We start from the raw sequence: 12,396 nt of genomic DNA on the forward strand, positions 1-12,396 counted from the left end.
TTATATATTATATAAAAAAAATAAAAAAATAGAAAATACAATGAAAAATAATTTGATTAAATTCTTAAATTTGTATGTATGTATAAGATGTAAAATGTATAAGATCATTAATATTATTACTGATAGGAAATGGAAATTTCTTGTATTGACGTTTAAGATCTAGCAAAAAGTTGCGCACAGTGTGCTCCCGTGTTTTGCAATACCGTTCTTAGTGTTCCTTTACTGCGATAAGATAAATGATGCAGTAGTGGCATAGAGCAATGGATCGTGTCGTATTTTGATTGCAAGAAATTTGATCCCGTATCCCTTCGTAGATCTTCTTTTTATAGTTCATTTTTATTATATCCAGCTTTTATATCTCATCATGATTCAAGCATAATATTTATTTAAAAATGGACAATTTTTGTATTCGATATTGTACGATAATTTAATAAATTATCGAACCGATACGTTAAATGTACATTAAAGTATAATGTATATTAAATAAGTTTAATAAATCTATGTGAAACTAGAGTAGATAATATATCTTACTTTTAAAGAAAAAAATCAATAACATAAATATTTTTAATTCTTTTTTTTTTGAAATTATATTTAATACAATAGGATTTATATTTATGGATTGAAATATCCTACTCCACAATATGAAAAATTTGTGTTCAAACATGTAATTTAATAATAATTTTATAAATTTGATACTAATTAATAATGATAATAAAATTAATAATTAAATTGATTAAAATTTCTATATATCCCTATATAACCCTTTCTATATATACTTAAAAAATTACATAAATATAATAAATAAAATGTTATCATAGATATGTATAATATGTGTCTGTGATATATTTATATCATATATACATATTGCGTTTTCTAAAAATGAAATTAATAAATAATAAAATTAGAAATAAAAATAAAATAATCAAATAAAATTATCATTATTTCTTGTTCCTTTTTTGACTTTTCGATCATAGAAAGAATCATAACGATTATAGAAGAAATTGTATATTGTAATTATAATTTTGATAATAATTAAGAAAATTAATATTTTATAATTTATAGATATGAATATACAGATATAATGTGACCTTGAGATATAATATTGTAAATTCTTGCAATAAAATATTGGATTTAAATGATTTAAAAGAGTTAATTCCATAGTCTTTAAAGATATTCGTTGATTTATCACAAAAAATAATGACTTAGAAAATTGAATTTTTTATCACACACTGCAAATTGTTCAACAATCATATATATTCAATTATATATATTCATATATATTCTTTAGAAAACTTAATAATCATACTTATTATTTTATCATATTTGTGAATAATCCAAAAATTCATATCTGACGCTTACATGTGTTCCTATTTATATATATGAGTAAAACAATAATATTTATAAATAATTTAATAAACAATTATTTATAAATAAATAAAACAATAAGAACGTATTATTTAATTTTTCTCTAAATTATAAAATATATTTTTATATAATAAAATGATCTTCATATATGCAAAAAGACTAAAACCGATAATTCAATTTGGTTGAAACTTTTAACCAAAATCAATTGCATCGAAATTATCTATCGCAGTTGAAATTTATTAAGATTACAACCGAGATTTCTTAAAATTCTTAGAAATTCTCGCGACAATTGATCTTGCGGTTGAAAGCTACCCACTTTCCGGAGGTAAGTACTGTGCCATTTTATACGATAATCTCCGGAAGCGTCTGTTGCAGTTTGATAGACAGTAACTTCTTAAAATTAAACTCTTTGCGTATTATTGCACATTAAATGAAGAAGAATCACAATAAATAAGAAAGAAGAAAGAAAGAAATAAAAATCAGTAATAAATCGCTATAAAAATTCAAAAAATAGTTTTCAATCCATTCGATATCGACATTGATTTTTTTGCATTGTCTTTTAATTCTCGTAATCAATCGGCAACAAAAATAATTTCCGCGAAAAAGATGCAAATAATAGGACGATTCGCAAACAAGAAAAATAAGCCATTGTTTTGTGCTTTTGAACAGAGAACTTTTCTACCTTTCAATCGTGGTCCGTATTCCACTTTTCAACGGATAAAAAAGAAAGAGAATAATGTGTGAATAAAAATAAAATATACCGATGCGCGATTCAAATTGGCGTAGATTCGCATATGCCGTGATAAAAGGCGCGTTAGAGAGAAGAAAAGCCTTTGATACTTTTGCATAGAACGATGTAACGATATTGTTAAAGCCGTTTACCTGTATTCCAGCCAATCTCTATTTACGATTCTTCTCTGTTCGCGATCGTCAGTTGTGCAAATATCTCGGCCAATCAAAGAAGAAACATTGCTCTATTTGCGAACGAGTATATAGATGATTACTTTGGCTTTTGTTTTTATTTTAGAGATTTTAGACATTTGGAGATTTGTAAATTGATATACAAATATAGATATTATAGATTGACTAAATGAAAATTATTATTTTAGTAATTTATAGCAGAGTGTAATTAAAAAAGTAATACATAAATTTTTCAATTAGTTTGATTTTTTTTTGTAATAAATCATTAATTTTGTTATTGATAAATAATTTTTAGAGATTGGTTTATCTTGAGATTTATTTTGTTGTTATTATAATTTTATTGCTTTCATTTTTTTTAAATATATTATTTTTATAAATAATATTATAATTATTTATTGAGACGCTATGAAATGTAGGCATCTTTATAATATTAAATTTATCTTATATTTATAATATTAATATTAAATTTATATTTTAAAATACATACATTCTTTTATAAAAAGTTAATGATCCATTTGTTTCAAACATATACATATATATTAAATTATTTTATATTTTCTTAGAATTATTCAAACTTATTTAAAATTTTTTAATTAATTTTATGTTACAGAAGAGAATATATAATATTAAAGAAATAGGGATGAATAATCTAAATATATTACATTTTAATATATTAAAATCTTAATATTTAATTTTTAATTCCAATTTCAATATTTAATATCTAATCTTAACATTTAAAATAATAATCTTATTATATACAAATAAAAATTCTTTTCATTTTGCATTTAAAATAAAAAAATTAAGATTACATTTCAAATTTTGATTGGTATTGCCTATTTAATAGACTTTTATTTAATAGATTATATTGCGATTTTACAATATTGCTATTCTGTTGATCGGATAAATTTTCTGTAGATCGAGGAATGATCGAGTTGATCGTTTCGATCTACATGAATCTGAGATTGTGTAATATTACTTACAATTTGTTAGATCAGTTTCTGCATTCCTCTGACGTCATTGATGGCGCATCCTCTTCTTTCGAGGACAGCCGCTGTAAGATACGCATCTGCACGCAGTCTCGATTGCTAGACAGTTCACGCTTAAGATAACGTCCATTTTGGATGGATTGATTCTATCCTATTCGTTTCAAGAAATCTCTGACAGGCGGACTTAATTCTACGACATAGAACATTTATAATTTTTGCGATTGATAGAATTCTCATTTCTCCTGAATAATATATTTGATTATCAATTATTATATAACAAGTTCAGTATTAGTAAATATGAATTAAAATAATATTCAGTAATGCAACTTGATTGAAGAAAAAAATGAAATTATATCAATTCATCTTTATGAATTTTAAGCTCGCATAATTATCAGAAAAATTTTTCAAATAATATATTAATATTACAATAATTGATATTACATAGAAAATTAGGATATAAAATAGAATTAAGAAATAGAATTAAGGACATAAAATAGAAAAAAAAAATTTTCCACAAGATTTAAAAATGAATATTTTATCAGTACTAATAATTAAATATTTTAATTTAATTTTTATAAAATTGTAGAATGTAAATATAAGAAAAATAATAATGAAAAGAAAACTAAGAAAACTAATTAATTTAACAATTCAACATTTTCTTTTAACAAATATAATATTCAAAACAGAATTCAATAATATAAACTTTTGATTGAAAAACAATTACAAATGAAATATTACATTAATACAATACAATGTCAGTTAATCAATACACACAATCTTTAATTCTTTCACATTAATGCTATTTTAGTTATATAATTAGTATATAAGAATGATAATGATATTCTTATTTTGAGAAATTATAAATAAAAGTTGATTATATTTTTGTCTAGTAAAAAATTTATTTAATCATTTTTAAATATTTCTTAGATTATTTACTCAAATACTTTATCAATGAAAATAATTCTCAAAGCAAAGAAATTATCATTGTCTCAATTTTTTAAAAATGTAACTTATATCATTTTTTATAATATATATACATAATTTATATACTCATTTTCAAATGCTCAAATAACTATAATATAATATAATAAATATATTTTATTTCGTTCAGTAAAACAGATTTCAAATTTTACTTTATTCTACTCTTTTTTTAACAAAAGGATAGCGAAGAAATATATTTCTTTAATTAACAATTAAATGATAAAAAGGGGTAAAAAAGAATTTTTTATCCTAAAAAGAAAGAGAATTAATAAGTCTTGATAGAGTTAATAAGTTAAAATAATGAAAGATATAATCTTAATGTACAATATATTCATATGCATCAACGACATCGAGCGATTAAAAATATATTAACTTCGCGAATAAAATTTTTGATGAAAGTTATCGGCGAAAAGTAATTATACAAAGATCGCTTATCGTGGATTTCGTAACAATCTTTCGTGCAACGTGATCGTGTGTTCTTTATCATCAGTGGCAGTAGTCATGGAATACGTTGCTTTTCAAAGTGATCCTCAAACGGTACGTATAGGAAGGCAGGAAAGGTCACGGCTCTGACCCATTTCGATGTTTTATCGGCCTACTACGCGAGCAAAGTTCGCATCTCGCGGTGCACGGACTAGTTCGCGCTTCGTGGAACGAGATTACATACATACGTGACTTCCGTTTTCTCGCCTCTTGTTTTTCCATTCGTACGTGCTGCCCTCTTTTCTTGTTCTTTATTTTGTTTTGTGGAAAAATTTGAAAAATTTCATTTATTCGTACGCTATAATAAAATAAATGAGTTATAATAATTGTAATAAGGCTTAAAGAAAAAATAGTAGAAATAATAAAATTTTTACTATTAGGAAACTATGAATAAAATGAAATATGTATATTTGAACATTAATAGCAGAATATCAAATTTGATAAAAACAGATTTTTTATTTCACAATTTACTAAAAAAGAAAAGTTTTTGGAAAAATTAATATTGTATTTTATTAGATATAAAAACATAGTATGTAATTGTATATATCTATTTATTTACTTTCATTACATTACATTTATATATTATATTTTACTTATAAGATAATTATATTTAAATATAACAAAGCTTAAACAAAGAGATTTAGAAATTTATAAAAAAAAATTTGAAACGAATCTTTTATTTCGATATATTCAAATCTTCGTAAAATTTATTTTATTAAATACTACCTTAAATTTCCTCCATTTCAATTTTTTTCAATATTTTAAATTTTTAAATTTTCTAAAATAAATCAAGATTACTTATTAATATATATCTGCATCATTATTCAATATATTCACTTTCAAATTAATTATTAAAAGATTAATTTTCACTTGTTTTTTTAAATTTCAATTTTCTTAATTTAAATTTCATTTCTAAAAAATGATTCATAATGATTATACATAATTATTATATAATTTAAACTATTGATGATTTGTTATAAAGAATGCGCTAATAAAATTTTTGAACAATTCTCATCCGGAAATTAACTCAACGAAAAAAAAAATTGTTCTCTCTGTTCAAAGAGTTTGATTCAATGAAATTTTATTTTAGTTAGTGATTTGTTAAATATCAAATTTTCGTTTGCTTAGCAACAATTTTTCCTGATTCAAACTATTCGTCTATTGATTCTTCGAAATTCTTTTATTTGACAGTTCATATTGATTGCCGAAGAAAATTTGTTTGGCTCTGATTTATAATGGAACACAGTTGAAGATATATCAGATAACATTTGTATCGATTAAACATTGACTTTAACGAAATTTACATTTGATAATTTTAATTGCGAGTTTCTTAATGCGAGGAAAATTGATCTTTTAAAATTTCGTAAAGATAAACAAATATTTAATTATTTTATGTCAAAAATAAATTTTAGAAGAAGTGATACATTTAGAACAAAAATGAATGAATATTTTAATTATGAAATGAAGTTGATATTTATTATTCACATTATTAATCACATTATTAATTATAAGAAAAATTAAATTATAAAGAAAAGACATATGCCTATTCAATATCACATATAGCATAATTAACCTTGAATTTTTCTTCTTCTAAGAAATTGATTGGATGATTTCTGATATTGATTATTGAATATTGATTTTATAAAATATTAATTTTAATAAGGAAAATTAAAATACGTGATGCAAAATTCTTGGATTTAATCATTTCAAAAAATGATTAAGTAATATGATAATACAAACAATAATTCCTACAAATTTAAAAATAAAAATAAAATAAATTTTAGTGTATATTTTTAAAAAACAGTGCAATTATTAAGATTAATGGCTTTGTTTTTTTTGTTTTATGTTTTATAAAAAATAAAAAATATATTTATTATGTTATATAAAATAAATGTTTATATAAAGAAAATGTAAATATATTTATTAAATAAAAAATATATTTATTATATAGTTTGTTTTTTGTTTTATAAAAAAAAATATATTTAAAAAATATATTGTAAAGAAATATTTGTTTCAGATATATATAATATAATTTAAAAATATAATTTAATATAATTTTAAAAAGATTTTATCATAAATATGTTGTCATAAATACAGAATATATTTAATTTAAATGTTTTATCTTTCATAATGAATCATATTCTGATATTTTTTAAGTTTCAATAACAAAAAAAATTAATGAAAATTTAATAAAAATTGTCTAAAATTACATTATTCTATAAATTTCGAAGGGAAATTTGAAATTACAACAGAAGAATGTCTTATCAATGTAAATTCGATAATTCACATTAAAAAAGATACCTACTAAGATTTTATTTCTCTTCATCGTATGTAGATTAAAAACGTCAAAACATAATTCGACATGAGTCGAAAGTTTGAAAAGATATGTATCACGTCGTTTACCACTTTAAAAAGTGCTCGAGACATGCGTGATTGTATATTTATGAACGTCACTGACGCAGAGAGTATAGTGGTTCCGTCTTCAATTGGTTTCGTTCAAGAAGATATTCGCGTCCTATGTTTTACACCGATCTTAAACCGCATTACAAACAACATTCGATATCTTCTAAATTTTACTGATGTCGTTCGTCTTGTCGCCAATCATAAAAATTCATACGCCATATATAATAATATTCTTGCTTAGAACGAAGTATAACGATATTAAATTTGATGTCATTTGCTAAATCAATATTTATAAATTAAAAAATTTATATATTTGTTATTCTTAATATAATATTTTTAATTGTAATTATAATATTTTTTAATTATTAATTATTTTGTAATGTAAAAAATTAATTTCGTGTTTTTGTGAATAATGAATATAAATAATTTTAGTAATGATGGTTTATTAAAACATAGGCGGAAGAGGATCGTTTTGGATCTCGAAAAATAGGAATTCATACATGTGTATATTATTCAATCACAAATTCTATACATGGAATTGAAAATAATAGAAATAAAAGAATAGAAAAGAAACTGTCATCAAATTATTTAAAATAAATCAAATAAAAATTAAGTTATTGTTTAATTTGATCGAGGCTCAAAATATGAAACTTGTAACGCCTTGAATTTCTTGAAAATTAAATCCTTTTATGTATAAGATGAACCAGTTTTTTACTTTGTCAATATATTCTATGAATAAAAATAAGAAAAAAATATCATATATGTTTATATAACATTTTTTTATTTTTATTCGTAGAATATGTTGATAAAGTTTTACAAAATAAACGGAATGGAACACCTTATATTTTGAAAGATATAATGAATTCACCTTGAAATAAATTACGCGATGATTAAATGATAATATATAGGCTATTTAAAAAAAAAACAAAAGTCGCTTTGAAATCTTAGAGGCACTTATACTTACAATTAAATAAGATTTATATCCATTATAAAACGTTCTCCTGGAAACAGAATAATTTTATTTGAAATATTTCTTCGAATAACGAATAATTTGTATGGAGAGAGTAAAAAAAAAAAACATTTTTTATTAATCGAAAATTTAATTTTTATCGAAAATTTAACTATAATTTGATCAAGGTAACTTGACAATCGTATTATTCAACTACTTTATTATACTATCTCTTTTATAAATCTTTTCAAAATTTAAAAATAATCATTTTTTTTCTTATATATAGAGAATGTTAATAAATTTGTAGGACATCTTTAAAGAATCGATTTTGAAACCAAAACAAATAGAGAAATTACTGTATAGAAATATATAATATTAAGATTTGTGTTAGATCAAAAAGATGGAAATAGAATAAGACTATTCTATTTTTGTTACACTGTTGCCATATTTTGATTCAATGGGTGAAAATATAAAATTTGAAGTTTTTTTTTAAATTGCAAATTTTTTTATTGCAATATACTAATAAATGATAAATAACCATAGTTTTTAATATGAAATTTTATGGTATATAATTGAAATTAAAATTTTAATATAAATTTTTTCAAATATATGCTACTTGTTATAAATTTATCTATTTATGTACTGAATTATCATATTTTTAAATTTTATTTTTAATAAAAAATTTTAATAATATTATCAATAATAATAGCAATAATCTTAATTTTTTTTATCAATATTTATAAGCTTGGAATTGATCTAAATTAATGTTCGAATTTGATGTAATTATACTTCTATAATTATAATTAATTATAATTATAATTAATTATAGGAGTATAATTTAATTATAATTATTATAATTGTAATATATAAAATACATTTGTTTTATAAAAGAAAAAAAATGTAATTAATAAAAAAAAAGAAAGAAAAAAAAGAAAAATTGCATATTTTATTGAAAATTTCCATTTATGCAATATGATTTTTTAAATATTTGTATTAAACTAACAAAAAATTTTTTTAAATAAAAGTTAATCAATTGACAATACATTACAATAATGAAAATTAACAAAAATTTTTTATTCGATAAAAAATAAAGATCGTCTTATTTATTTTTAATAGAATCATATATTTTTTTCAGTCAATCGATGCATTATTGTATTATCTTCAAAAAACAATTAAAATATTAAAATATATAAAAAATTAATTATTTTTTGAAATTATAATTTTTATTCCGAACATTGATGTAATATATACATCGAAAACTATACGCCATTGCATTCTATTCTCGTCTTGTTTCATCTAATGCGAATAAAAGTCTCCCACGAATGTAATTAATACCTTGTATATAATGTAATATAAGTAGTTAACGAGGAAGTTATCAATAATTGTAACGAATATGTTTTCCAAGACGTAATCTAAACAATATCAAATCAAGATCACATTTCCAAAAAAATATTTATTTATTCAAATAAAATAAAAAATCTTAATCATTTATTTGAACAAAATCGTATGTTTACATATAATGAATCTCTTTATATATATAAATATATAAAAAATTTGTAAAAAAATCAAATCTGCGCGAAAGAAAATCAAAATCGGAAAAAGAAAAAGAAAAGAATTTCATAAATCGAAAATAATAGAACTATTTCACATCGTAAACCTAAAATGCAACCAGGCCCGTGACAATTGCTCACAATCGTGTTTCTATGGCCTGTTATCGCATACCGATAGGAAGTGGAAAAAAAAACAGAGAACGGACGAGAGAAGAGATAGGATACAGATAGATAGAAAAGAGAGAGAAGGTGAAACATTAGTGCACGTGTGGCTGGTTGTGTTTCAGGTTGCAGCGAGGACGAGGCAGCAGGTGTCGTGAACGCGGAGGTGGGCGGAGGTTGCACGGCTGGGGCGCCAACCACAGGAAGTGGGGGTGGAGGTGGCAGCGGGACAGGTAGCGAGGCTGGTAGTGGTGGTGGAGGCGGTGGTGGAGCAGGAGCAGGAACAGGAGGAGGAGGTGGGGGTGGTGGCCGTGGCAGCGGTGAGGGCGGATCGACGAAACAGGGTGGCGAGAGGTGTCCCCAGTGCGGCTTCCTCTGTCGGGACGTCCACGTGCTTCAGCTCCATCTCGAGGACACGCACAAGACCTCGTACGCCATCGACAAGAACGATCTCAACGCTCAATTCCCCCAAGTGGTGAGTGAAACTAACGTCAAGGACGAGAGGACTCCATTGTTCCTTGTGTATTATCGATCATGCGCGACCGGCTTGCGGATTCTTCTTTATATATTCCTCTTTCTCTCACCCTTTCTCTCGCTTTTTGTTCATCTTTGTTCGCTTTTTTCTTTACATAATTGTTTTTTCTTGTTGTTGGATGCCTTTTTTTTGTTTTAATTTATTTTAAGATGTTCGAATAATAATAGAAAATGGTTAAGAAGAAGAAGCGAATTGGATTTTAAGAAATTTAAAATATGTTTCGATGATGAGATTAATGATTCTTAAAATTGAGAATGATCTTTGTCTTATTTGTATAATGCTTCATATAGAAATGGATAAAAATCGTTGTTTTAATTATTTATTGCGTATTATATATACGCAAGAATGCATTTCTTATATTATTGTTGGATGTATGATTCATCATTAAATTTATGTAAAACAGTATCATCACATCTGTGCGATTGTAAGATTTAAAGAGGTTCATTCTCGCGATAAACGCATGTCTGCTTCCAATGTTGTTTGATATTTTTATTTGTCTTTATTATTTTACGCTTATAACGGTTAAATTAACGTGATTCCAAGAACAAACAAGTTTTTTTATATTTTTCTATTTATAATTTATCTATTTCTTTTAAAAAATTTTAATACATAAAATTTATATTTTATCTTTATCGTTGTTTTTTTCTCTAAAATTAGATATAAATAAAAAAATTGAAATAATATTTATTCTTAGTAATAAATATGTAAAATATATAAATAAACAAAAAAATCATAATAAAATAGTAATTAAAAGAATCATAAACAAGAAAAATAGTATATTTTTGAAAATAAATAATCATTTAATAAAAAGATTATAATCTATCAAACAAACTTGATATTAATATTAATCAATAATTTTTTGCAGTCCTGCAAGGTGTGCAGCAAAACCTTCGCCAACGTCTACCGACTCCAGAGACACATGATCAGCCATGATGAGAGTGCTGTGCTTCGTAAGTTTAAGTGTCCCCATTGCGAGAAAGCCTTCAAGTTTAAGCATCACCTCAAGGTACTACGAGTGCACCCTTATTTTTCATTTCTCATTCGTACATCGTTATTTTCGTTCTTTATTTTCCTTTTCATTACTTATTTTCACACAGCACTGCCTGACTTTGATATAATTTCTCCTATAATAGAATGTTTCTAAATGTTTAATTTGTCCAAACAGAATGTTTCTATATTATTTTATGTAATTTTCATTCCTTTAAAAAAAAAAATAGAAACATAGAATGCATTAATCAATATACTTGCACTGGAACGAATATTCCTCAAAATTAATTTCATATTCACTATTAGTTCTTATCATTGTTTCTCCATTTTTTTCAATATTTCAATTTCCATTTTTATTTTTCCTTTTTGTTCCCAGGAGCACCTTCGCATTCATAGCGGTGAAAAGCCATTCCAATGTAACAACTGCGGCAAACGTTTTTCCCATTCGGGCTCGTATTCGAGTCACATGACCTCGAAGAAGTGCCTGATAGTGAATTTAAAGAAATCCAGGCATACGAATGTGAGCAACGTGGACCGCGGATCGAAAAAGGCGCAACAATCCCTGCCGCCGGGGCGGCGCGATGTCGATCTGCTTGCGGCGAATAATAACACTTTCCTCCCTATTCTGCCGAAGCTTTCACCCTCGGATTATCAGGAGATACAACGAGAAGGAGCGGGTAAGGGTCGATAACGCCATTCCATTTCACCATAGTCGTCTTTTGCACTTTGAATGATTTGTGAATTCGTGAATTCGATTTACAATCGAATACTGATTTGGAAGGAAGAAATTGCTCCATTTGACTTTATTTAATTTTGCATCGAATAAGTGTACATATTGTTGAAATTTGCTTTATTTAAATTGAATTCGTAATTTATATCGAAAAATGTTGAGGAAATTTAATTTTTTAAGTATATTAATTATATAAAAAAAATTTAAATAAAGAAAAAAACATTTTTTAAGAAATTTCAAAATTTAGATAAATTAAATGCTTTCATTCAAATATATTGAAAATTTTTGGTAAATATGAATTCATAATTTATTCTTTTTTTACGTTTCTTATTTATTTAATTTCT

The 12,396-nt window shown here is 24.2% G+C and overlaps 1 protein-coding gene across 1 annotated transcript in view; it reads left to right on the plus strand.

The window, feature by feature from the left end:
- LOC122720344 (zinc finger protein 1) overlaps positions 1 to 12,396 on the plus strand; it is a 33,912-nt gene that overhangs the window by 14,005 nt on the left and 7,511 nt on the right. The window contains exons 2-4 of the mRNA XM_043946979.1: positions 9,926 to 10,275; positions 11,201 to 11,341; positions 11,699 to 11,999. Coding sequence (XP_043802914.1) covers positions 9,926 to 10,275; positions 11,201 to 11,341; positions 11,699 to 11,999 — 792 coding nt within the window. The remainder of the gene's footprint in view (positions 1 to 9,925; positions 10,276 to 11,200; positions 11,342 to 11,698; positions 12,000 to 12,396) is intronic.

This window comes from Apis laboriosa, unplaced genomic scaffold (genome assembly GCF_014066325.1).
Source record: "Apis laboriosa isolate Shangri-la unplaced genomic scaffold, ASM1406632v1 scaffold125_cov141, whole genome shotgun sequence".
Lineage (NCBI taxonomy): Eukaryota > Metazoa > Arthropoda > Insecta > Hymenoptera > Apidae > Apis > Apis laboriosa.